Genomic DNA, 27676 nt, shown 5'->3' with positions numbered 1-27676 from the left:
TGCGGGGCCCCCGAGAACCCCCAGGGCAGAGTTAAAGCTAAGGCAAGTGCCAACGAGTCAAAAAGCGCCCCTGCCGAACAAACGGCTGTCGAAAACGTGTTGTCACCTGCACCACGAGCTACTGGAATCACTTGTCCCCATCGCAGCGGGCAAAATGTGGGGCTCCTCCCTGCCCAGAGCCCGCAGTCGCCCCTGGGGGACCCGCGAGTCGGGCCCCGGGCGCCGCCGCTGCGGGCCGTTACCACGCCCGCCCGCCTCGCGCCCCAGCGCCCCGCCGGCCCCGGCGCCCCCGCCACTCACCTCCAGGCGCAGGGACGCCCCGCAGCCTCGCAGGAACTCGCGGATGTTGCTCAGGCACTCGCCCTCGCTCCGGGGCTCCGGGTAGACCTGCAACACAGAGCACAGGCGCTGAGCGCCGCGGGCAGGCCGCGAATGCGCCCCGAGGGGAACGCGACGCGGCCCCGGCGGGCGTGCCGGCCGCGCGAGCGACCAGGGCGGGCTGCCCCGGCGGCCCGGAGCTAGCCCGGCCGCCCCCGGCGCCGGCCCGCTCGGCCGCCGCCTCTCCTCACCCTTTTTCCTTCCTCCGGGATGCACCAATCTCAGCCCCCTTCCCTCACCAGGAAGTGCCGCGGCGCCGGAAGTGACGTATTCAGACCGCGCCCCGGCAGGCCCCGCCCGCGACCTCTTCCGGTCCCCCACCGTGAGGGCGCGGCCTCCTCTCTCGGCAGCTGGCGCTGGCTCTCCGACGCGGCCCACCTGGCCCGGCCCACGCGCGGACTTCTCGTCCCCGCACTTGGCGCTCGCCCTCGGACGCGGCCCACCTGGCCCGGCTCACGCGCGGACTCCCCATCCCCGCACCCGGCGCTCGGCCTCCGACACGGCCTCGCGGGCGCAGCCCGCCCGGCCCAGAGGGACCCGGGAAAGCTTGGCCTCCGCCGCTTGAAGCAGCCACGAAGGGTCTGTTGAGAACCTGTTGTTTTCTCAGTTCTTCCCCGCTCCCGGCTCGGGGAGAGTGGAGCTGGAATTCTAATACGATGACTTAAAACAATTTAGCGACGTAAATTATGCTGGTTGGGATTAAAGTGCAGTGTTATTCTTTTACTACATATAGACCATGTGCTTCATCAATGATTAGCCAAAATAGCTGGTCACTCGTCAGCAAAAAGTCAGCTGGGGAGATTGTGGCGAATGCAGCCTCCATCAAAGGTGAAGAGCAGCGAGGGCTCCTGCAGACTGTCTGGTGCTTGGTCCGAGGCAGAGCTGTAAAGGCCATGCCCACACGTGTAAGAAGTTACTGACAGCCTCCCAGGGCAAGAAACAAAGGAAACCAGGAACGGCGCCAGTTACACAGAACAATCTAGGGAGAAGCCTGACATCTCAGAAGAGCTTTTTGTTGTTGTTCTGAAAGGCATGTGAAGACTTTTTACACTAAAGTATCATCCAGAATTCTAGCATTTGGGGACGTTCAAGACATTTTGTCCTTCTGTCCTCTAGGGGGAAATCACGACATTCCATCAGGCCTCTCTCAGGAATACAGTGGTTTCATTTCAAAGTGGTCAGGTCTCCTAAAACTACAAAAGAAAACCAGGGTGTTGAGCAGTGCCAAGAGGGAGGAAATGACACTTTTTTTTCTCTACAGTTTAAAAATTCTTAGAAGTGCCAGCATATTTCCCTCCAGATATTGAACAGATTTGTTTTTTTCAGTGGAACTTGAGTGGAACAGCAAAACCAATGCTGCCTTCTAGTCCATTTTACTCCTCCCTCACACTGTTTTTGCATACAAATACAGTCAATCCTCATTCACAGATTCTATATTTGCAAATTCGCCTACTCGATAAAATTTATGTGTAACCCCAAAATCCGTATTGGCGGCACTTTCTCAGTCATTTATAGATGTGCAAATCAGCAAAAAATTTGAATTGCCCTATGCACACGTTCCCAGCTGAATTTGGACAATTCCATGCTCTGCCATCTTCTTGTAGCTCATAATGTAAGCAAATGTCCTTTTCACTCCACTGGTGCCACATTTTTCACTTTTTTTTTTTTTTGCTTTTTCTTGGTGATTTCACTGTTTTAAATGGCCCCCAAGCGTAGTGCTAAAGCACTGTCTGGCATTCCTAAGCGCAAGAAGGTTGTAATGTGCCTTACAGAGAAAATACGTGTGTTAGATAAGCTTCACTCAGGCCTGAGTTATAGCGCTGTTGGCCGAGAATTCAATGTTAATGAGTCAACAGTACGGTACATCCAGAAAAAGGAAGAGGATATTCGCAGATCTGTACGTGAAGCCGCTCCGGAAAGTGCTAAAGTAACCTCTATAGTGCGTGATGGAGCTATGGAAAAGATGGAAAAGCAACTAAATTTGTGGATTCATGAGATGACAAGCAATAAAAAGAGTGTAGTGGACAGCGTTGTTGTGAGGCTGAAAGCCAAAGAAATTTACGGTCATGTTACCCAGGGTCAAGAAAATGTTAAACCCTTCTCAGCTAGTGCAGGCTGGCTTGCACGATTCAAAAGGCGATACCACATGAAAAATGTTAAACTTGCAGGCAAGGTAGGTTCTACGGATCAGGAGGCTGCAGAAGAATTTAAAAAATACCTGCTAAGCACTATACATGAAAAGGGTTATATGGAAGAGCAGGTTTTCAACGCTGATGAAACTGGCTTATTTTACAAGAATGTTGGCAAACGAACCTATGTAATGCAAATGGCCTCCAAAACTCCTGGCTTTAAATCATTCAAAGACTGGGCAACCTTGCTATTATGTGCAAACGCCAAGGGTGACTTTAAGTGCAAACCCCTCATGGTACACAGAGCACAAAACCCACAAGCACTTAGAGGGAAAAACTTGAACCGTATGCCAGTCCACTGGAGATGGAACAAAAAAGCATGGATGGCGTCCAAAATATTCTGGGATTGGTTCCACAACTGCTTCATCCCAGAAGCTGAACGTTATCTCCATGGCAAAAACCTTGCCTTCAGGGTTTTATTAATTTTGGATAATGCCCCAGTTCATTGCCGTGAAGAACTCGAAAATGCCCATCCCAACATAGAAGTTCTCTTCATACCCCCAAACACAGCATCTCTTATCCAACCCCTCAATCAGGGCGTGATAAAAGCTTTCAAGGCACACTACACCAGGGAGCTTTATAGCAAGGCTTTTGAGGCTCTCAACGCCAATGAGGAGACCACCATGATGGACTACTGGAAGTCAGTCACGATACGCAATGTTATTGATTATATCAGCACAGCCTGGGACAGCGTCAAGCAGGCTACTATCAACAATTGTTGGGGAAATATTTGGCCAGACTGTGTGAAAAATTTTGAAGGTTTTGAAGGTGTTACAGAAAATATAACGAGCAGTGTCAAAAACATAATGCATATTGCACAACAGATAAGTGGAGAAGGTTTCATTGACATGAAGGAAGGCGATGTGGAGGAAATTTTGGCAGAAGCGGCAGTAGAACCCACCCACAAAGACCTGGACGAGATGGCAAAACAAGGCAATGGAGTTAGTGATGATGAGGATGTTGAAAGTCAGCCTGAGACTCCAAGAATTGTCCCTCTCACAGCAGCCAAAATAGCAGAATGGAATTCTGCCTTGGAAAAAATTTTCAATGACATGGAAAAGTGTGACCCTGTGCCTGAACGCAGCCTCACGTTTAAGCGCCTTACCTCTACCGCGTTCATCCCTTATGCTGAAACGCTTAAAGATTTGAGGCAAAAAGCCAAGCGGGTGAGGCTGAAGCAGTTTTTCAAGCCAGATTCGGAGGGCAAGTTGCTGATACCGTCACCAAACTGGGAAAGCCAGACTCCTGAGGCAGGGCTGCCAGATCTCACAGGCCACCCTCCCTGACATCTTCCTTCCTGACTCTCCCTCCGTTCCCGTACGGCAAGCCAAGGTCACGAGGTTTAACCCCACCATGCACTGCCCCATCATGTGTCCCATGGCTCCATCAACAGTAAGGTGGTTTCCATAAATTTTAAATGTTTTATCTTTGGTTAATGCTTTGGGGGGGGCTTTCTTTCTTGCATTATGCTGTAGTATCCAATATACAGTGTGTATTTGCATGTGTATGTGAGCAGTGAACCTGTTTACTGTGTATGTGACTGAATGGAAGAGCTAAATTAGAACAGTCACACTATGGTAGACTACGTTATGTAATGCTGTAATTGAGATAGTGTTTTATTATAAAGATATACTGCATGTAATTATTTGTAAATATATATATGTTAAATAAGCTATCTTTAGACAGAAATACACCTAAAAACAAGATTATGTATTGATTGGTTGACCAGATGTTGTGACCAGAGGTTCAAAGGACACTAACCCTGTATTTCTCCATGAACAATGGTTCAGTAGTTGCTAATTCAGTGGTCATGGTGCCCATGTAGAATGTAACTACCACAAATAATGGAATTGACTCTACGTTTAAAATTATTGATCCAGGGGCTTCCCTGGTGGCGCAGTGGTTGAGAGTCCGCCTGCCGTTGCAGGGGACGCGGGTTCGTGCTCCAGTCCGGGAAGATCCCACATGCTGCGGAGCGGCTGGGCCCGTGAGCCATGGCCGCTGAGCCTGAGCGTCCGGAGCCTGTGCTCCGCGATGGGAGAGGACGATTATTGATCCATAAGGATCTAATTGTTATGACTTCTCTTCTGAATTGAGTCAACACAGCTATTGCGAGTTCACAAATGACGGAAACATATGTTACAGTTCTTGATAAAAATTATTAAATATAAAATGCAAATTTTATTCGGACATATATATTTTCATGAGATGTATAGGGTTTTTTTTAAATTAGTTCACTTACCCATGGATAATCATCACTTACTGCTGGAAAGAGATATGGACCAGTACCAACTCTATTCCTGTCTTGGGGTTTTTTTAAATGCAAAAACTGAGAAACCTTGTTCATAAAAATAAGCACATGGAAATGGAAGGAGTTTTGTTAGGATGATTCTTTGAAGCCTTCTGAGTTACATAGCCGAAGTCCAGATATATAAGTTTAATAAAAACTTAAAATCATCAGCCAACAGCTTGATTGGGGTCTCCTTCAATTTCTGTGAAAGCTAAGAACTACAACCCTGAGCTGCAACATGCAGTCATCAGAGTCACTCCCCTCCCAGCACCAGGACCCTTTGTGACAGCTGGGAGGCCTTCCACCTGGCAGCGTGCACCTCGGGAAGACAACAAAGGGTGAAGTGGGAGAAGGCCATTGTGAAAGGGGAGGTGGGACAGTCGGACCAGCGTGATGCTCTCCTTGCTCAGAGACAGCTGCTCTGGCTCCTTGGTTTTAGTCGAGCATGGATGCACGCTGAGGACCTAGAAATGGAAATGGATTCCCTTAAAACTATGCTGAACTCTACCTAAAGCAACATACCTGTTTGGAGAACTGTAATGTAAAAGAGTCAAAACTTTATAGTAAGTAGTTCCTAACTGTAGCACACATACTGACCTCGAACAAGCCACTTGACCCCTCTATGTCTACACCTGTCTCCCCAGTTTAAGGCTGACACATTCAGCGTTTGTCAACAGGGCTGTTGGGAGGATCAGATGCATAATAAATTGGTTCAACAATATTGGACCTAGACTCCTGCCAGATCGTGTGATGAGCACTGTGACTGCAAAGCAGAGGGGGGCAGAGTCCCTGCCCTCGGTGAGGAAGAACTGCTCACATTGTGGCAAGTGCAGCCACACAGGTTTATGCTCAGGACCCTGGAGGCACAGACAGGGCAGGCCAGAGGCGTAGCCACCCCAAACGGTGACAACCGAGTCAAGGACGAAAGGGTGAAGAGGCAGATGGGGCTGCATTGTCAAGCGTGTGACACTTGAAAAGTCCATCATGTTTTCAAGCGTGCTGAATAATCAGGTCAACTGAGATCATGGGTGAAGCTGCAATGGAAAAAAATGCATTGGAGCGATGATGATACAAAAGGAGATATTTAAAAGCTCTCCCCACCCTCCATATTTTGCTGAAGAAGCTGTATGAATGGTAAGTGAGCACATGAAAAAGTGTTGAGCATCATTAGTCATCAGGGAAATGCAAATTAAAAGCACAGATAACACTACCCACCCACCAGAGCGGTGAGATGGAAAAGGCTGACAGTATCGAGCGTTGGCAAGGATGGGAAGCAACTGGAGCTCCCACGCGTGACCGGTGGGAGTGTCAGGTGGTGCGCTTGGGAAACCGGCAGCTCCTTGCAGAGTTAAACATACCTAAGCCCCAGCAATTCCTCCCCTAGGTGTTTACCCAAGAGGGATGAAAACATATGGCCACGAAAAGCCATGTTCAAGAATGTTCACAGCAGCTTTATTTACAGTCACCAGAGCCTTCACAAGCTGAAGGCGAGCTCCGCTCAGTGCATCTCCAGATGTGTTCAGAGAGGAGCTCTGGCCTCAGATGACCAACAGCTGCCCCATGTGCTTTCCAGAAATCCTCTCCCAAACCTGCTACGATAATAAACTCCAGGCTTTCCCGCCAAAAACTCTATAATCAGGCAGAGGCATAGACAGCCCCCAAACCATTGTGATTTTCCTTTGAAATATGGCTTTTGTACTCAGTATTTGACAAGGGGTGTGTCTGACACTCTGAGAATTTGCTACAAACTAAATCACAAGGCAATGTTAAGGCCAGACTTAAGAGACCTCCGCAGCTACCCAGCTCCCGCCTTCTCAACTCCTTTCTACCACCCACTCCACGCCGGGGACAGCCAGCTCTACCCTCAGTCCAAATAAAGTGCCAACTAGAGGAGCTGCCTTCTCTCCAAGTCTGAAGGAGTTTAGAGTTTTAGTTTCCAAAACTGCTTGAGGAAGAAGAATAGGCAGTTCTAGCAAGCAAAGAATCACACAGGTTCAGTGTTAACTGCAACACTTAAGACGGAGAGTACAGAAAACCACTGCAGCTCGAAACAGCTGGGAAACAGCTGCTCAGGAGCGTAGTTCCCAGAAGTGGTGGCCTGAACTGGTGACTTCCCAGGGTGCTTCCGTGTCCTTATCCCTGCCCTCATTTTGTAAATAGTCTCTTTGTTAAACTCTATTCAACCATTTCTGTTTAGCATGCAGTCTGTTTTCTGCTGGGACCCTAACCCAGTGAGCTTCCTGGTGGTACGATTAAAAATAGAAAACAGGGGCTTCCCTGGTGGCGCAGTGGTTGAGAGTCCGCCTGCCGATGCAGGGGGCGCGGGTTCGATTCCTGGTCCGGGAAGATCCCACATGCCGCGGAGCAGCTAAGCCCGTGCACCACAACTACTGAAGCCTGCACTCCTAGAGCCCATGCTCTGTAACAGGAGAAGCCACCGCAATGAGAAGCCTGCGCACCACAACGAAGAGTAGCCCCCACTCGCCGCAACTAGAGAAAGCCCGCGTGCAGCAACAAAGACCCAATGCACCCAGAAATAAAATATAATAAAATAAATCTGAAAAATAATAAAAGAAATGCATGCCCTGTCTCTGGAAGCACATGCCGGATAATGGGCTGCCTCCAGGGAGAGGACCCAGGGCTCGGAGGACAGATGGGGAGAAAGAAAACTTGCTTTGCACTCTGTACTTTTTGGTACCCTTTGAATTTTGTACCACATGAAAATATTATTAAATAAATACATTTTTAAAAGAACACTCCAATCTAATGTTCTCACAGGTCAAGGTGCCTCCCCATTAGAAAACAGTCCTCTTTGGAGACCCCAGCTGTCAGTGTGTTGGGGTCCTCGTGAGGCAGATCTCCACCACGGCATGCCAATATGCAACGCTATGCTTAAAATCCTAAATTCAGGGCTTCCCTGGTGGCGCAGTGGTTGAGAGTCTGCCTGTCGATGCAGGGGATACGGGTTCGTGCCCCGGTCTGGGAAGATCCCACGTGCCGCAGAGCGGCTGGGCCGGTGAGCCGTGGCCGCTGAGCCTGCGCGTCCGGAGCCTGTGCTCCGCAACGGGAGAGGCCACAACAGTGAGAGGCCCGCGTATCGCAAATTTTTAAAAAAAATCCTAAATTCACCACCTAAAAGTCTAATTAGCACTGAATATAATGACCTGGTAGCCATTGTTTTATTCTAACTAGAGTGCAGCTGTCTCCTGATCAGGGACCACACTTGTCCATAGCTCTCCGCTCACTCTGCAGCCAGAGAGTTTCAGGGGAGTGAAGGCAGAGGTCTACAGAGCTCACTTGGAGGCTACAGGGCTCCTCCTCCAAATCCATGGAAAACAGTGAAGCATCCAGCAGAGAGCTCAAGGACTTGGCAGCTAAATACCAGATAGTAAATTAGCTCCCAAAGTGTGTGGCCTGGGATTACAAGTAGTTTACTGGAAGACACTTAAGCTTTTAATAAAGTACATTTTTCTTTGGCTTCCCTTCTTCAGTATACCCCAAAGCCCCCCTCCTGTATGGATGCTACGGTCATCTGGGGAAAAATTAAAATGTCATCCATTAATGTGGAGCTAGGCAAGCCATAAAGGGTGATCAGAAATATGAATGCACTAAGTTCAGCCATCCCAGACATGGGGGATGTCAGGGGCAGGCAGACCAGCAAGACTTCATGGCTCAAATTAGCTCAGGTGTCCCCTGAGGCTCGGTTCCCACAAGCTCCAAAAGCACATTTTAAGTCCTTCAGAGATGGTGGTGACAGTCCCAAATTGATACCAATGCAAAAGATGGATTTTTTTAAATGTGGGCATAAACTTTCACCAGACCACCTAGGTTAAATTTCTCCACTGCTTTTGTGTTTTGCTCTCCCAGTAATGTTAGATCAAAACAGGCAGGTGTGGGCTTCCCTGGTGGCGCAGTGGTTGAGAGTCCGCCTGCCGATGCAGGGGACACGGGTTCGTGCCCCGGTCTGGGAAGATCCCACATGCCGCGGAGTGGCTGGGCCCGTGAGCCGTGGCCGCTGCGCCTGCGCGTCCGGAGCCTGTGCTCCACAACGGGAGAGGTCACAACAGTGAGGCCCGCATACCAAAAAAAAAAAAAAAAAAAAAAAAAAACCAGGCAGGTGTGTAGTAATCGTCAAATGAGAGCAATCTTGAAAACAGCACATTCCCTGTGGTGGCTGTGATCCAGACACCTGGGACACGGGTGCATGGGCCAGGCTGTCATTAATGTCTCATGCCTTCCTTAAGCAGATGCCATTTCTCACACCTTTGAAGGATCTTGATACATGGAAACAGGAGTACGAATTCCTAAGACAACTCAGATCGGGTCTTGTAATCAGAGATATTAACTGAAGTTTCACCTGTTCATATGGAATAATCATCCCTTTTTTCCTCTCATTCTCGTGCTTTCAACCCAACGGAAACGTGTATTTTGTAAAACTGAGCCATTGCTTACTTTCTTCGTAAGCTCAACTTCTGCAGTGTTTCTGGTCCTTTGACATCCACCTCCTCTCCTACTGAGCACATTTCCAAATGGCTACCGATGTCTTTGCCTGTGTCCATTGGTGGAAAAGCCCGTAGAGAGGCTCGTGGTCTCCGATGGGAGGGTGCCATGTGCCTCTGCAGTGTCATTGCAGCATGTAGGGGCGAGAATACCCCCAGGAGAGGAGCCCCACCCACCAGGAGCATGGGGCACTGGTGGCCGCAGGTCTCACGGGTCTGCTCTTTGCCTCACGGACAACCCAACCCCCTACCTTTGCCTGAGACACCTCAAGGTAGAATGTCAAGTCCTGTCCCCGCAGCCACTGCTGGGATTGCGTCGATGAAACCTGTGTCCTCAGGTGTCTGCACGGGGCCCGTGTGGCCTGCCACCCGTTGGTTTACCTCGCTGTGCACGCTCCACCCCTTCCCACACAGTGAAGCCAGGGGCAGCAGTGGAGCTTCGGAGCAGTGCCCTGCCTTGTGCCCGACCAGCCCTCCCGGTGAAAGAACCCGTCTTTCCTTTCTAAACAGCCCGAGAAGCTGCATTTAAGGCAAGTTAAAGCCTCTGGGCCAGAAGATGGGACACTGACCACCTTGGAGAAAGTTCTGTTTTCACCCACACGTTAGCATGTGGGAGGTTTGAAGGCGCGCAGAGAGGGCTGGCTGACTTTGGAGAGAGGCTGGGAAGCAAAAGGGAGCCTTCACCAGAGGAAGGAACATGAAAAAGGGGAGAGGAAAAAGCTGAGGACGCTCACTGGCAAGTGTGCCTCTCTATAACTAGCAGCCAAGACCCTCCCCAGAGGGGAAGGCAGGGGAAGCAGGTGACCACAGCTTGGAACACTGGTGCTGTAAAAGCCTCTTGCATGAAAGAAGCCAGTCGAGACTTCATATTAAGTGTGAGTAATAAAAAGGTGATAAAAAGCTCGTTATCTCCCGGCGCTCTTAAGTACCTGCAGAGTACCTGCTGAAATAGGGCCGTAGCTGTGAGTAAGATGTGGAGCAGTATGTAGTTCAAAACTATGTTTTCAAACAATCTCTTGGAAAAACTGACCTTCCTTAGTTAAAGGTAAGGCGGCCAATGCATACTCAGGAATTCTATTTCTTCCATACTACTATAGCTGGAACACCTCCCTGCGCATTTATAATTTGCCTGTCACAGCACTCCTCTGCTCAAAACCCTCAAAAGCCCCCCATTTCACTCAGAGCAAAAGCCAAAATCCTTTAGGAGAATAAAAGGTAAGACACAGACTGGACGAAAGTACTGCATTTGCAAAACACACATCCAATCACGGACTTCTATCTAAAACATACAAAGAACTACTAAAACTCAACAATAAGAAAACAGACAGCCCAATGTAAAAATGGGCAAAAGACCTGAACAGTCTCGTTACTCAAAGAAGAAGATATACAGATGGCAAGGCAACTAAACATATGAAAAGATCCTCCACATCATATGTCACCAGGGAAATGCAAATTAAAAGAACAGTGAGACACCGCCGCACACCCATTAGAATGACAGATCTGGACTTCCCTGGCAGTCCAGCGGTTAAGGCTTCCCCTTCCAGCGCAAGGGGTGTGGGTTTAATCCCTGGTTGCGGAGCTAAGAGCCCACATGCCCCGCGGCCAAAAAACCAAAACATAAAACAGAAGCAATATTGTAACAAATTCAATAAAGACTTTAAAAATGGTCCACATCAAAAAAAAATCTTTAAAAAGAATGACACAAATCCAGCACTGACAGCACCCAACGCTGGCGAGAACGTGGAGCAACGGGAACGCTCATCTGCTGCTGGTGGGAACACACACTGGTCCACACCGTGGACGAGACTTACTTACAAAGCTAAACATCCTCTTATCATAAGGTCCAAAACTCTTGCTTCTTGGGTAAATTTGCTTTACCCAAATGAGTTGAAAACGTGTCCACACAAAATCCTGAATACAAATGTTTATAGCAGCTTTATTCATAATTGCCAAAAGCTGAAGTAATCAAGTTGCCCTTCAGTAGGCGAATGAATAAATAGACTATGGTCGATTCAGAAGATGGAAGCTCATTCAGCAATAAAAGAAAATGAGCCACGAAAAGGCATGGAGGAGACTTCAGGGCATGTTACTAAGTGAAAGAAGCCAATCTGAAAAGGCTACGCACTGTATGATTCCAGCAATACGACATCCTGGAAAAAGTAAAACTATGGCAACAGTAAAAAGATCAGTGGTTGCCAGGGACTAGGGGAGAGGGCGGGATGAACAGGCAGAGCACAGAGAATTTTTAGGGCACTGAAACCATCCTGTGTGACACTGTGATGATGGGTACGTGTCATGTCCAAACCCACAGACTGCATAGCAGAGTGAACCCTAACATACATTATGGACTTGGCTTAATAATGTATCCGTACTGCTTCATCAACTGTAACAGGTGTCCCACACTAGCACAAGACGTTAATAACGGGAAAGTGGAGAGGGGTGGATGGAAATTCTGTGTACTTTCTGCTAAATTTTCTGGAAACCTAAAACTGCAAATCAAGTCTACTCATTTTTTTTTTTTAAGTCGAAGTCCTTATGATGGTTGAGCAGGCCCTGCACGGTCTGTTCCCTCGTTCCCTCCTTGACCTCATCAGCCAGCTGCTACTCTCCCCCAACTCACAGTGGCCTCTGCTGTTCCCAGAATTTGCCAGGCAGGCTCCTACCTCAGGACCTTTGCACAGCCTAGTCCCTCCACCTGAAATTCCCTTCTCCCCAATATTCACGTCACGCCTTTGCTCATATACAGCAAGTCTTTGTTCAGATGTCACTTCTCCGTAACGCCTACCCTACCTACCGGAAGTAAAACTGCGACGTCACCCTAATTGCTGCCATCCCCCCCCATTTTTCTCCATAGCCCTGTCACTGTGTAACACGCTGTGCAGTCTACTTGTGTACTATGTACGCATCCAGAATACCTCCCTGTGCCGTGAAACATGTGCTCCACGGGCAGTCTGTTTGATGAGTGTTACATCTCAACACCTGGCATATACAAGCACTTAGTGTATTATTGGTTCAGTGAATTAATGGTGTAATTAAGGACCTTTGCCTATGACACTAATTCGGTACCAGAATCACTGGGTTATAGCTACCTGAAGTGAAGGCGAGTGATGCTGACAGCACCTAGAACCAAATATAATTGGTCTCATATGAGAATTCAATTCTCATATGAGACTTGAATATTTGAGACAGGAACTGTGCTGAAAAACACTTGGAAATACAATCACCATAGACAGAACATTACAGAGACAGAAAAGACGCCCTTGGGTTCCGCCGTCAGCCCTAAGCCCTGTCTGTCCCGGCTGACCGATGCATCCCGTTACCGCCGGCTCCGCCGGAGGCCGGCCGCCCGGCTGCTGCCCAGCTCTCCGAGGACCGCCGGCTCGGCGTCCAGGGCTCCGCTTTCGCTCCGTGGGTATCAGGCGTCGGTCAGCCGGGCGCCGCCGAGAGCCAGCACTCCGGTTTCAGCGGCGTCTCCTGTCACTAAGGAAGATCGCTGCCTCGAAGCGGGGCTCCGGGAACCGGCTGGCCGGCTCCCCCAGGCCTCAGCGCCTGTCGGCGGCTGGCACGTTGTACAGCCGCCCACGAGACCTGCGTGGGGACAGGCGTGCCTTGTGCCCGGGTCCTAAGTTTCACGAAGGGGCCAGAGCAAGCTGCTGAGGCCCTCCCGAGGTTGTGACGTCTCCGGGCTGCGAGACACACGCGGAGAGCGGGACAGGCAAAGCGGCGGGGAAGCGCGCCGCCAGGCCTGCAGGGGCTGCAGCTCGTCCTCGGTCCGCCAGCTCGTCTCCCGCGGCCTCGGGACGCAGGCGCAGCCCTCCCCGCACCCCCCGCCTCCGGCCCGCTTCCTCTCCGGCCCCGGGTCCGCAGATGCTGCCTCCTGTCCTCTCCACGCGACTTCTGAGCGCGGCCCGTGAGCTTTTCTTCAGTTACTCTGTATTTCAGCTCTGTCATTTCCGTATGTTTCTTTTGCATAAGCCCTCTTTCTTTGCTGCGATCTCCTGTTCTTCCACTTGTCTCAAGAGCATCTGTAGTTGTTTTTGAAGCCTTTTTATGATGGCAGCTTGGAAACCCTTGCCAGGTGATCCCAGACTCCCTCAGTGCGAGGAGACGGCTGCTGAAGCTCGTCTCCGCCGCGACACCTACAAGAGCAGCGTCCTGTGACCAGACGTGGGTAGGGGTCGGGGACGTTGCCAGAAACCATCTCTGTTTTCTCCGTATTCAGTAACAAAGTGACTTCTGAGTTGGCTACTGAATTGAGAAGCATAGACTGGAATGAACTCAAGACACACGTCCTCAGTGGCGGTGGAAGGCCAGCATGCACCGCAGACCCTGCGGACCTGCAGAGAAGCGGGGCCCCAGTTTAAGGACCCTAGGCCCACGGCCCCTGGGAGCAGCGCGGGACGGAGGCACAGCTCAGCGGACCTACTCGCTGGACCCAGATGCCCCCCACCCACAGCTCAGCAGCGCGGGTGGTTTACCCCTCCCCCGAAAGCCGCAGTTTCATTGAGAGCCCTTACCCACAGGTGTCTCCGTATCTTTCGGTAGCTCTTAGTAACTCATCATCTTATTTAGCTATAGTTCCTCCCAACCCTAATATGAATATTTCAAGGATTCCTCCTGAAGTGCCTCAACTTAAATAATACATTCATCAAATCTCATACAAGCCTCCCGAGCTTGGCCTCAATACAGATGGTGTTTCTCTTCTGTGTATGTTTTTCAATATTTATTTGGCCGTGCTGGGTCTTAGTGGCAGCACGTGGGATCTTTAGTTGCAGCGTGTGGGATCTCTTGAGTTGTGGCTGTGGGATCTAGATCCCTGACCAGGGATCGAACCCGGGCCCCCTGCACTGGGAGTGCGGAGTCTTAGCCACTGGACCACCAGGGAAGTCCCTCTCTTCTGTTTTATGCAGCAATTTTCTCGATGTAAAGAAACGTGAGGAATCCCATTTTCCAGAAAAATTCCAAGTGCCCCTTCCAGTCCAAGGCAGGATCTCATTCCAGGCTCTCTACCTCCATGTTTCAATGCCCCAAAAGCCCACAGAGAAGCAGCATGGGGTCTGCTCTGTCCTGAACTAAAAGGCACTAGGTTAGGAAATTTCCCAAGCATGGGGGTGGGGGCCACATCCCGGTAGGTGAGCAGCCTGTGCTCACCTGTGGAAAAGCCCCCAGGGGACCACACCTCGGTCTCCCGTTTCCTTAAAGCGCCGTGCATGCAATCCGGCCGGTCCCAGCTTATGGTACTCCTGGGCTGAGGAGCTCAGCGGGCCGTCAGGGGTCCTGAAATGTGTCCCCTGGACCAGCAGCGTCCGCATGACCTGCACACCTGTGAGAAACGCCGATCCTCAGCCCCACCCAGACCTACAGAGTCAGAAACTCTGGGGTGGAGTCCGGCAGTCTGTATTGTCACAAGCCATCCAGGCGCATCCGGGCACACTCAGGTGTAAGAACCACACAACCACCTAAGCCAAAGGTACAAAGCAACAACTTGAAATGCAGGTACTGCTAACTCTGATACCAGTAATTTCACTAACATTTTTACATAAGATGGTAAAAATTTTTATACAAAGAATTAATTGTTGGGCAGCTGTAAGAAAAAGAAAACCATCCCAACCCAGAAATTTTCAAGCCATAAGTTCCTCAATGAGAGAGAAAGAGAGAGAGAGAGAGAGACTTCTTCCTTCCCTACTCCCGCTCCCAATAATACTCTCCCCACCATCCTCTCAAAGAAGAAGGATTAAGGACAAGAAAATAACTGGTGAGCTTCCCTTCCCCACACGTGGAGACAGGCTGAATAGTGCGAGTTTTATTGCTTTGATTGGGAAAAATGACACCCGGAAGCTAAACACTGCTTACATTTACTGTGGTTATTTAGGGACAATATTCCCGATAAACACGACTCGATTTACCTTTATCTCCCTTCTTTTATTATGATATGTAACTAATTGTGAGCATTTTCTAAATGAGAACGAGGAAGCAAATCCCAGGAGAGATGTGTGTATATTCATAAAATTATAAAACAAATCGTCCTCAACTTGAACCTGAACTTTCTAAAACTTATACGTTGACGTCCCTAAAAGGCCTCATTACCTCCATCAGATCTGGGTTTTCAAATGTCAGCGGCAAAACAGAGAGACAGCCTAGAGCAGTAAGTTCTCAGTCACGTCCCCATCTTTACCTTTAAAGCCGTTCGTGAATGTAAAATGAATCAAAGGGGGACGATTAAACACCTGACGTTAATTCATTTAAGACAAGACGGAAACCTCAGAGGGCTCAGAGTCACCACTGTTTAGTCTCAACACACTCTCTGGACTTGAACACATGTTAAAACAGGTAGGAAATGAGGGGAGAAAACACCATAGATACACTTCCCTGAAGCCACTAAAAGACATAGAGTTTTCCAGAGTCTCCTTTATCAAGAAAAAAACAGCTGAAGGTCAACTTCCTCTTAACAAAATTTCCGAGTTCCTGAGCATCATAATGTGAAAACTGGCTGTAAATTCACGCACCCCTGCGTCCAGCAGGGCCCTCTGTGGGTTCCCAGCCGCCCCCAACTCGCTCACGCGCCACACTCTCCTCCAGCGCCCTCTGCTCCTCAGCCTCCGTGTCCACAGCTGCCCCCGTTCCAACACGCCCTCCCCGGCTCCTCTGTCTGTCCCGAGCTCACGCTCCCCCCTTCCCTGAGCACAGGCGCCCCCGCTGAGACCACAGATGACTGGGTTCACCGCTCAACCAGGCCTGCCCAGCACAGCCCAGGCGTGCCCGCTGTGCCAGGTGGTCGGTGACAGAGCCCTCTTCCCTTCAAGCACACTGCCAACGCTTCGGGGGTTTGGGGTTTTGAAGCCCACTCCCTTGGCCTCTCGCAGTCTACTGCACATCCTCCTCCACTGACTTCGGGTCACCACACTCCCCCCTGGACTTAACCACCACCTTCCTTAGCCCCTCAGGCTCGTCCGCATTGCCTGGCCAGCCACGTCTGAGCCCCCAAGGCCTTCTGGAGTTCTCACTCTGTCATTTCCCCATGGGAAACCTCACCACCCCACATTTGTATTCACATCTCTGTGGTGTCACTCCCAAGCTTATACCCAGCCCAAATGTCCTCTCTGAGCTCTAGTTCAGCACCCTCGGCACTGAATCCATTCATGACCTTCTTGTTCCAAGCCTAGGACCCAGGCCAGGCTCCCGCTCACGCAGGTGACTCCGCCAGCCATCCCGCTGTGCAGCCAGAATCCCGGGAGTTACCGTGGACCCACCATGGAGCCCCGCTGCCTGCCTTTCCTCACCCTCTCCCCCGCCATCTTCGTGGTTTTGGCAGCATGATGTCCATCCCAATCCCAGCTCCCGCTGGCTCTCAATGGACCACACTAAGAACTTAATAACGCTCTTCTCTGCATCCGTTCTGGGCCCCATCTAATCCATTTCCCACACTGGAAAGTTTGGAGTATTGTTTTCAAAATCTGCAACTGATCACATCATGCTTCCCTTTAAAACTCTGAAAAATCTTTAAAACCAAAAGTCACTCAACGTCCTGTGGGGCCTGGCCCATGGCTCTCTCTCCAGGAGCACTTGAGCTCTCCCCCGGTCTCAGCACCGTGGCCACCCAGATGTCCCCCACTGCTCCTCTAATTGCACACCCCCTCTACGCACGCCAGAGCCCACTCATGTACTGCTTCTGGAGGAGACCTTCCCTAAGACACCACCTGTCCCCATCTGCCACGTGTAAATCAGCTTCCTCTGCTACACACTTTGAGAAATCTGTTCCTCGCCTTCAGAGCATGTATCTCAATTTGTAAAGCAAATTCAAACAGTATCTTTAACGTGCTTCTCCTTCACTAGATGGTATGCCAGTCTATTTTTGTTAATCATTAAGTGTCCCAGAACAATCCTTGAACCACAGTAGACACCTGATACAGATTTGATGAGAAGATAAACAGAAAAATAAGTGAGCTCTTGGGCAAGGAGGCTAAGTATACTTGCACTTTAAAATTCCGTACACGTTTTCTGAACAATCAGGTTCAGAAGTAGAGGGCTGGCAGTAAAATGAATTAAATCTCCACTGCGCGCAACACACAGGGTGAAACTGTCATGTAACACACACTGAGATGTGATGGACATACAGTAAGCTGCTCAGAATTCAAGTGTACAATTGGAGCAGTTGCAACACATGTGCACTTGTGAAACCATCACCAGAATCAAGGTAATGAACACCCCTACCCCCCAAAGGACTCCTTGTGCCCTCAGAGTGTCTCTACACAAGCACTGGTCTACTTTCTGCCACTACAGATTAGGATGGCTTTTTTGTAGAATTTTACATAAGGGGAATCATACAGTATGAGCTTTTTTTCTAGCTTCTTTACTTAGCATAATTTTTACCCACGCTATAGCATATTCCCTTTTATTGCTGAGTAGTATTCTATGGAAATACAATACTTTGTTTATCCACATACCAGTTGAAAATATCTGGATTGTGTCTAGTTTGCGGCTATTTAAAAATAAAGTCCCATTTTCTTGGGTAAACACTTAGATATGGAATTGCTGAATCATTTGGTTGACGTGTGTTTAATATTTCAAGAAACAGCATTTTCTAAAGCGGCTGTACAATTTTCATTCCCGCCAGCAGTGGATGGGAGTTCCAGCCCATCCACATCCTTGCCGACACGTCGCAGGATCAGGCTTTCCAGTTTTAGCTGTTCCAATAGGTGTGTGTAGTGGTGTCTCACTGTGGTTTTAATTTACATTTCCCTAGTGACTAATAATGTCGAGCATCTTGTCATGTGCCTGTCATCTGTATATCTTCTTTGGTGAAGTATCTGCTCAAAACGTTTGCCCATTTTTTTTTTTTTTTTTTTTGCGGTACGCGGGCCTCTCGCCGTCGTGACTCTCCCGTTGCGGAGCACAGGCTCCGGACGCGCAGGCTCGGCGGCCACGGCTCACGGGCCCAGGCGCCCCGCGGCACGTGGGATCCTCCCGGACCGGGGCACGAACCCGCGTCCCCCGCATCGGCAGGCGGACTCTCAACCACTGCGCCACCAGGGAAGCCCTTGCCCATTTTTAAATTGACTGTTTCCTTATTATTGAGAGTCCCTTATACATTCTGGATATAAGTCTTACTTGGTAGAATTCACCAGTTAGGCAATCTGGCCTGGAATTTTCTTTTGAGAAGCTTTTAAACTACAAGTTTAAATTTTGTAATAGATACAGGGCTACTGAAGTTATCCGTTTCTTCTTGAATGAGCTTTGGTAGAGTCTGTGTCTTCCATGGGAATTGTACTTTTCATCTAAGATATAGAATGTATCGGCATAAAAACGTTCATAATATCCTGTTATTACCCTTTAAACATCTGTAGAAACTATAGTGATCCTTCACATTGGTCATTTGTGTCTTCTCTCTATTTTTTCTGACCAGTCTAAGGGGCCCATCAACTTTATTGATTTTCTCAGAGAACCAGCTCTTGATTTTGTTGGTTTTCTCTAGTAATTTTCTGTTTTCCGCGTCACCCATTCCCATCCTGCCCTTTATTGTTTTGTTTTGTCTAGTATTTGCTGTGGGTTTAATTTTGCCCTTATTTGTCTATCTTCCTAAGGTGGAAGCTCTATTACAACCAACAAAAGACTTAAATCATATGCAGGGTGAGTTCTGTCTCACTCCCAGAATATCGTTTTAACAGTTTATAACGAGGGTGCTTAAGACTCACACCCCACAAAATATAGTTACTGTTAGTTATTTGAAGAACCAGCCTTGGCTCACTGACATGGCAGTTACTTGAATTCAATCTAAGTCAACGTGCTTGGTCAGAGGTCAGAGGAAGGAGCAACAAACTCTTCTGCCCCATTTCTCATCCACTGATTAAGTCTGGGAGACACTCAGTTCCAGTTTCTCATCACTTAAAAGCAAAAGGCTTAAAAGTGTGGTACTTTCTGGAAGCTTAACCTTTGCCACAAGGCTGTCGAGAATTTAGCCCCATTCTATTTATGGAGCTTGTTTTCAAAAGAAACAAAAATGCCTTAACAAATAAGAGAACTGCGACCAGAAAATTTCTTGTTTCCGTGAGAAGAAATCTATTACCAGCACCAATGTCACATGAACGTCGTTGAACAAGGCAATTTCTCCAGCACCACAGAGAGATCGCCCTGTGGTTACCCAAGAAATCGAGCCTGAAGTAGATTCCATGTGTCCGCACGCCTCTTACACCTCCTGGGAGCAAAGCAGCAGAGGCTATGGGCCAGGATGACCCCTCTGAAACTCCTAACTTTCTGTCAAAACCCCTTTAACTTTCTTTCACAAAGTGAATGACAACGTCATAACCTCCTGGCATGCGTTCAGAAAGTAACAGGCTTTTTCAGAAAATCTGTATTCCTGACAAAAGACTTCTGAACAAATTTGCTAACTTCAGATGGAACTTAAAAGTCTCTTATGAACTTAAACCATCTCAATCACAGGAAATCGGTGGGAAAGTGTCTTCCTGGCAGAAGCATAGCAGTGAGACACTCAGAACTGAGGGAGAAAGGCCACCACAGGCCAGGGTGTTTACGAATAACCCAAACTAGACTGTTCTAAGGATTTTTGTTAGACTGCTAAAAAATCATGCTGCCAGAGCATGACTTCACTGCCAGAAACTGCGACTTCAAAGCAAACTTGGAAATGAGGATTCCCATTTTAAACTAAAACTAGATATAAACTGGAAGAGGCTTCAAGTGCTACCCGTTTTTGGGTGCTGAATTACATTCACCTTCTTTAAAGAAAAGATAGGAACTTTACCAGTCGCTTTAAAAAAAGCTGCTCTAAGTGTAATAATAATTAAAGTTAACGCACAAAACACCACCTCCGTTCTCCAGACTTGTACCGTGTCTACCGCCACGGTAAGGCTGCAGGACAAGCAGCCACGAAACCTCAGTGGCAGCTGAAGTGAGCTTGTGTTTTTGTCCGTGGAGCTGCAGGTCCACCGGGCAGCGCTGGGCTCGCCTGAGCTCGCTCATGCGGCAATGAACTCTGATCCGGGTAGCAGCTCTGCCGACCTTGGCTAGGCTCTCCCACAGTTGGGGTTGGTGGGCTGCAGGTGGGTCCAGGAGGCCTCGGCAGGGACAGTTGAGCTCTCTGCCCTGTGGTCTTGCGTCCCTCAGCATCCGGGGCCCGGTGGAAGCAGGGTCTGAGAGAGTGTGGAAACACACAAGGCCTCTTCGGGCCTGGGCTAGGAAGTAGCACTTGTCACTTCTTTTTTTTTTTTTTAATTATTATTATTTTTCTTTTTATGGTTGCGCCAGGTCTTAGTTGTGGTAGGCGGGCTCCTTAGTTGTGGCTCCAGGGGTCCTTAGTTGCGGCATGCATGTGGGATCTAGTTCCCTGACCAGGGATCGAATCCGGGCCCCCTGCATTAGGAGCGCGGAGTCTTATCCACTGTGCCACCAGGGAAGTCCCACACCTGTCACTTCTGCCACGTCCCATTGGCCAGAACAAGTCAAGGTCAGCTCAGATGCAAGAAGTGAGGAAGCAGGCTTCACCTCTCAGTGGGAAGAGCTGCAGTGTCACGCTACAGGGCGTGGCTGCAGCGAGGATAGAGAATTGGGGCCACCTCCGTAAACTACCACAACCCTCCTCTAATCTGCTGTGTGCCCTAGGAGGCTCACCCTCGTAGAGGCTCACCTTTATGCACCACTGCCCCAGAGCGTCCCCCCAGCACTGTCCTGGAGACACCATGCACTTAGACTATAGTGTCAATGACTCTCCCTAGACTGTGCAGTGCGCAACTTACACAGCCATATGGTGCTGCCCTCAGCGAACCCATCTGTACAATGATGAGTTTGGGCTGCGTGACGTCTTGAGTATTCCTTCCACTGAGAATTCACAAATGCTTTACTCTTCAGACCCGACGGTTTCTCTCATGACTTGCCTGAAAACTCAGTACAGAACAATGTATGTGTGTGCATGTGTTTCCGTGTATATGATGCATACACTAGCATGCACACAGTAGGTGATAAATACATCAGTCAGATTTAACTATTTTGAAAAACTGTGTTGGAAATGTGTAAACATCCCCACCCTATCTCCCTGCCTTTAGACTACAGCAGACACAGCACTATCCCACGGAAGCAAGGCTGAGAACTACCAGACTGGTTCATAAAACTTTAAAAATTCAGAGCTAAAGGTAGAAATATAAAAACACCAGGAAACAAATTCTCCCAACCTAACTTGGTAGAATTGAAGAAGGAGGGGAAAAGTCAGAAGTCGAACACAGGATACACAGTGCCCAGGGGTGGCCCCAACGCCCTCCCTCCGCAGACACAGGGCGGGCTGGTGGGCCCTCACTGCCCATCTGTGACTGCTGGCCCTTCCCATGCGTGAAACTCTATCTGCACGAAACCTGAGCCCGCAGCTCGGCCCTCTGGCCCCGCGAGCCAGCAGCTGCATGCGCTCAGCAGAGGGCTCGGGAAGCCACATTCTGTGTTCCCACCGCCCCAGACGATGGTAGGCTGGGAGGGTGGGAAGGGAGGGGCCGCCAGCCCGCTAAGGTTGCAAGAATCGGCCCAGTTGTGAGAATAAGGAAATATTCCCGGATTTGAGTGGCCTTGTGGTCCAGATCCTGGCTTAGAGTTTTCCTGGACATAGCAGGAGAAGTTTTCAGTGTTGATCCATAAAATAATAATAACTTCCATCGACGAGGACCTGCTCTGTGCCCAGCGCTGCACAAAACCCCTCGCATCTACTTGTCACCCTCATAACGACCTTACTGCCCCAGGAAGCCATTCCCTCCAGACAGGAATCGTTCATCTTGTTTTTAGGAGGAGGCAGTTGAGAGAAGTCAGGCACCTCGCCCAAGGTCGCACAGCAAACGGATGACTCCGGAGCACGTTCCGGGACCGCCCCGTTTGACAGTGGCGCCGGGGGGTGGGGCTGGGGGTGGCCAGGGGGTCTTGGGGACCGCCACACCTCCCAGCCCCCCGTGCTGCCCGCGGCGGAGGTGAGTGCCCGGAGGGAGCGTGTGCCTTTCGCCACCTTCTACCAACAGTGACAGGCTCACGGGCGACTCCGGCTCCCATGTGATTCCACTCCAAAAGTCGAGAGACAGCCCTACCCAAAAAAGTGTATTACACACACACACACACACACACACACACACACACACACACACAGTGCATTGTTTCAGATCTTGGTTTAGGTAGATTCCCAGTAAATGCAGAGTAATCCCTGAAGAAGGAACCAGCCCGGACTTAGCGCAGGTGGGTGCCACCTCGAGCCAGCTGGGGACCCGGGCTCGGCAAACTGCTGGGCCTCAGTGTCCTCACCTGTGCAACGGGGAGACACGGGAGGACAGCGGGACAGCAGTTTCGCACGGTGCCTGCAACTCAGGGCACCCACAGTCGTTTCTTTAAAAGAGACGCAGCTAAAGGCGGGCAGTGCTCAAAGAAATGAGGGAAGAAGGCCACGACGGGTGTCACTTCTATTAATAGACTGCGGTCCTGGGAGAGCACAGGCGCTGAGTCCTCCCACCCGAGAGCTCCCAGAGGCAGCTGCCCCTGATGAAAGCCATCCTGCAGCCCTTCCCCCAGCACCCTGCAAGCCCAAGTCAGCCTGGGCGCGTGCGTGTGGGGGCGTGTGCGCGCGCGTGTGTGTGAGAGGGGGGTGTGCGTGGGGGGGATGTGCGTGCGTGCCAGCGTCCACACCGTAGCACTTCCAGCGTGGCTCTCGGGGGATCTCTGGAGGTAGTCCCGATTTAAATTGATTTTAGGTGGGTTTATTCTGAATGAGCCCGCAAATGCAGTTACATGGGGCCTAAAACCCAAACAAGAATCACCCTGGTGCAGGGTCAAGATGGTACTTGAAAGTCACATGCTTCAAAGGCAGATGTTTATCATGACAAAATGAGCCATTCTGAAACCTTAAGCAGTTGCATTAGAAGCAACTTAATACAGCCAATAATTCTGTTTGCAAACTTTAAAGAAGCCTCCTTAAAAAACACGGGAGGTCACGTGTTCTATAACTTTTCCCCCTGCGGGCTTCACCCGCGCTGCTGAGCAGGTATTTACGGCAGCTACAGGGCAGGGCGCCGGCTTCCAAACCGGCTGGTCCTGAGTGAGGCCTCACCCGCCACACTGCAGTTGCTGACCACGTCATTCTCAGGGCCGAAGGGCCTAGAAAAGGCAAACTGCTCTCAGAACTGCTGTCGAACGGCCACTGGGACTTCTCTTCCACCCCGCCCCGCCCCAAATCCTAGGACGGAGCAGAAAGCAAGTCAGGGATCAACTGGGAAAAAGCAGTTTCTCCTTCCCGTGCTGCATCAGAATTCCCTGATTTTCTGCAAGCCTGCGGAAGATCAGCGGGCGCTGCCAGATCAGTGTGGGGAAATACAAACCGTATTCTAATCCACGTGTCAGAAAATTCAGCGGAGGCTGGGCAGCTCAGACACAGGTCCCCTCCACCGCCTTCGTTCCCCGGCTCCCGTTCCTCTCTGCCTGACATCCTGGCCTCCTGACTTTTGATTTCCTCTGCCCCACACTGCTCTTGGTTTTTTTTTTTGGGGGGGGGTTGAATTTTTGAATTTTATTTATTTTTTATACAGCAGGTTCTTCTTATCTGTTTTACACATATTAGTGGATACATGTCGATCCCAATCTCCCAAATTCATCCTGCCACGCCCCCCCGACCACTTTCCCCCCTTGGTGTCCATACGTTTGTCCTCTACATCTGTGTCTCTATTTCTACCATTTGGTTTTATAGTTATGTTTTCTCCTGGACTAAAGTGCTTAAGAACTTATTATTCAGTCTTTTGATCTCCAACAGCGCCTTGCACCCTGCAGACAGGTAAACACTTAATAAGTTGGTTTGGTTCCAACTTATCAACCCGACCTGTTACGGGTTGGATTGTGACCCCTGAAATTCATATGTTCAAGCCCTAAGCCCCAGGGCTGCTGAATGTGACCTTATTTGGAAACAAGGTCGTTGCCGATGTAATCAGTTGAGGTCATACTGGGGGAGGGAAGCCCTAATCCAATGACTGGTATCCTTATAAAACGGAAGTTTGGACACAGAAGAGACCCCAGGAGACGCCGTGGGAAGACTGGACTTGAGCTGCCCCAAGCCAGGAACCTCGAGAGGCCTCGAGGAGGCGGGGACAGACCCTCCCCACCCCTGCAGGGGGGGCCGCCCTGCTCACACCACCAGCCATGCGGGACTTCGGCCCCCAGGGTTTGAGAGAATGAAGGTCTGTGTTTAAGTGCCTGGTCTGTGGTACTTTGTTACAGCAGCCCTAGGAAGCTAATACACAGCCAACAGCTTAAACTAGTCTGAACACACACGCACACCCAGGGCATCTAGCAGGGCCAGAGGGCAGCACCTGACTTGTGCATTCCACAAATACTGACAGATGGAGCATCTCCCGGGCAGCACTTTATGGGTCATGGTGTGCTCTGTTATCCTGGGCAAAGAGAGAGAACCAGGTTCCCTGAGTGTTTCGTGGTGAACCAAGAAACTTCATCTGTTGTAGTTACAAGTAAAATTAAAGCAGCCTTGGGAATTCCCTGGCAGTCCAGTGGTTAGGACTCGGCTCTTTCACTGCCATGGGCCCGGGTTCAATCCCTGGTCGGGGAACTAAGATCCCACAAGCCACGTGGTGTGGCCAATAACTGACTGACTGACTAAGTAAATAAACAAAGCAGCCTTTCACGACTTCCATTATTTGAATGTGTCTTCCTAATCTTATGGAAGTTTCAGAGGATGGAACACGACTGCCTCTCAATTTCACCCCCTTTGACTAAGTAGTCCAGGGATGTTTAAAGTGTTAACTCTCGAGCTCAGTGCTCACAAGCCTCCCTGGAGTCTCCAGCCTTCGTGTGTTTCTCATCACAGGAGGAATGACGGAAGCAAACAGTGTGGGCAGGTCAGCAAAACATCCTGGCCATTACTAGACAAAATCAAAGCAGCAGTGCTTCCCTGGTGGCGCAGTGGTTGAGAATCCGCCTGCCGATGCGGGGGACGCGGGTTCGTGCCCCGGTCCGGGAGGATCCCACGTGCGGCGGAGCGGCTGGGCCCGTGAGCCGTGGCCGCTGAGCCTGCGCGTCCGGAGCCTGCGCTCCGCAACGGGAGAGGCCGCAACAGTGAGAGGCCCGCGTACCGCAAAAAAAAAAAAAAAAAAAAAAAAAAAATCAAAGCAACAGAGCCTCATACACGAAAATACAGGAGACCTTGTAACGCCCATTTTTCTCTCCCCTACGGCACAGAACATATCAGAACACATCGTTGGCAATAACTAAATGTGTCTCTTTTCATAAGCCCCTGTGTCCCTGGCTGACCTTCCACCTAAAGGAAAGCCGGCTGCACGAGGGGAACCTCAACAGAACGCTTTCTAAAATGAGCAGAGCAATCGGAACTGAAACGAACTTCCCCTTCGTCCTTCACCCTCTTCGCTGGCCCTAAAACAGAACAAACCAACGGAATGCATGAAACGTACTACGACATGTTTTCTTAATAAAAGGCACATGGGAAACCCAAGCCACCTCAACACTTTTCTCCATTCTGCACTACGCTATGCCCAGCCGAATGGTTCGTGTTACATTTTGTGAATTTGCAAAAGTGAAGCTGCAGGCTGCTTACAGCTCGGCAGTCAGTCTTCCATGTATGTGCTCACGTAGCAAACTGGGGTCAAGTTAAGAGCCTTTCAATTCCCTGTGAATACTCCGTGAAGTTTCCAAATGTTCCTTTTTAAGGAAAAACGTCCTCAGACTAACATTCCCACATTCGGTGAAAGCTGTTGAGCGTGTGTGCTTTCTGGCAGACGTTATTCGGTGTGTACACAAACATCGGAAAGTGCAAATAAATAACTCTTCTTGGGAAATGGAAAATGCTCGTGAAACTTCTCAAACCCAGGGTTTCTAGAGGTGGGGAATGGCTAACATTGTACTGCCCAAACCTACCTTCCTACCACAGAGAATCGGTAGCTCTGTCTATAATTTGCTACTTTGACGTTGAACTTTCACTGTGACTGTGTCCCTCTAAACAAACCAGTTGGGGCCCAGGGGGAATAAAAGGGTAGCTGCACTATAAGAAGTTTCAAATGACCACAGTTGTAGAACATGTTGGGTTGTTTCAGTTTGGCTTCTGCAAACTAAACGTGTTATTCATTCCTCTCTTTGTTGTTTCCGAGATGAAAGGAATGCTACAGTTTTCTAAGAAAATCTTTCTGCATTTAAAAGAAAGTGATTATTGAAGTCTGCCAGTCAATATGAATGCCGTTAATATGCCAAATAACATATGCATTGATAATGACATGTTTTTATCAAACAGCCTCTGAAGTTTCTTAAAGCTTCACTTTTAGAAATGGAAGTCTTTTACATAAGCCTATTTTGGTAAACTTAGCATGCATTTTCAATGCCTTTCAACATCTGTCTTTTATTAGCAGAGGTCCTGATATCCAGATGACAGCAAAGTATTCTGAGTGCCTGCAAAGATAGAGCCTGCTCCTTATTCCTGTCTTAAATCATAATTTTACTGTGACATCAGGTTCATTTAGAAGCAACATTTTTATTTCCTCGGCAGACAGGCAGCTATTCACTCTAAAATGCAGGTTCTGTTTTCATAAGTATGTTCCTAAAACCAGTGGGCGTACACAATTCATATTAAATAAAATCTTTTCTGACCTCTTAAATGTAGTGCCAGAACATGAGCAACTTAAAAGTTTAAATAGTTTACTTTTTAAAGTCACCTAATTAACATTTTATTATTAGCAAATTGATACTGCGCGTTTCGGGCCAATACACCCCGTTTAAAAAATTAAATAGTTTTTCCTAATTATGGTGCACTTTAATTTCTACATTTAACACCATTCAAGTAACTGTTGATCCTAAGATTATGTACTGGCCAAAAAAAACTGGGATAAGCTTGTAGTGTCTTTGAGATACAGGGATCCAGCCTTTTAAAAAGCGCTCTCTCCACTCGCCCCTGCTTTGTCAGCTGAGCCAGAGGAAGCAAACTTTAATCACTCACAGAGTTGCGGTCAAGGTTCACCCTCCAGCCCCGAGGAAACCACAAGTCACGAAGAGGAGAAGCGGGGTCTGTAGGACTAGGGATCCTGTTCAAAATCAGGTATGAACCTGAAATTGAAATCTAGGACTTTAAGCCAGCCTTGAAGTATGCCAGGGCTTTCCAACCCTGTGTCTGCCATCCTCTGGGCTTGGAGACATGAGCATTCTTTCATGGGGAGGGCAGTAAATCATTTCACAACCCAGCCCTCAGCTACTGACACATGCATCCTTTAAAAATGCATAGCACTTGGTCAATTAAACAGAGGGCGAAACTCTCGTACGATAGCACCAACAAAAGCTGTTCAAACAAA

The 27676-nt window shown here is 49.3% G+C and overlaps 1 protein-coding gene across 7 annotated transcripts in view; it reads right to left on the bottom strand.

Moving 5' to 3' along the window:
• The window catches only part of ARHGEF7 (Rho guanine nucleotide exchange factor 7), a 125565-nt gene that overhangs the window by 96962 nt on the left and 927 nt on the right, over positions 1-27676 (bottom strand). For 4 of the 7 annotated variants that reach the window (XM_059041914.2, XM_059041922.2, XM_067016867.1 and 1 more), the window contains exon 2: positions 301-387. In XM_059041914.2, the coding sequence (XP_058897897.1) occupies positions 301-387 (87 nt within the window). Of the gene's footprint in view, positions 1-300; positions 388-569; positions 652-27676 lie in introns of those variants that run through there. The other 3 variants (XM_067016871.1, XM_067016868.1, XM_067016869.1) reach the window with 2 other exon arrangements.

The sequence above is a fragment of the Kogia breviceps genome, chromosome 16 (genome assembly GCF_026419965.1).
Source record: "Kogia breviceps isolate mKogBre1 chromosome 16, mKogBre1 haplotype 1, whole genome shotgun sequence".
Classification (NCBI taxonomy): Eukaryota; Metazoa; Chordata; class Mammalia; order Artiodactyla; family Physeteridae; genus Kogia; species Kogia breviceps.
This window is presented reverse-complemented; position numbering and strand designations above follow the sequence as displayed.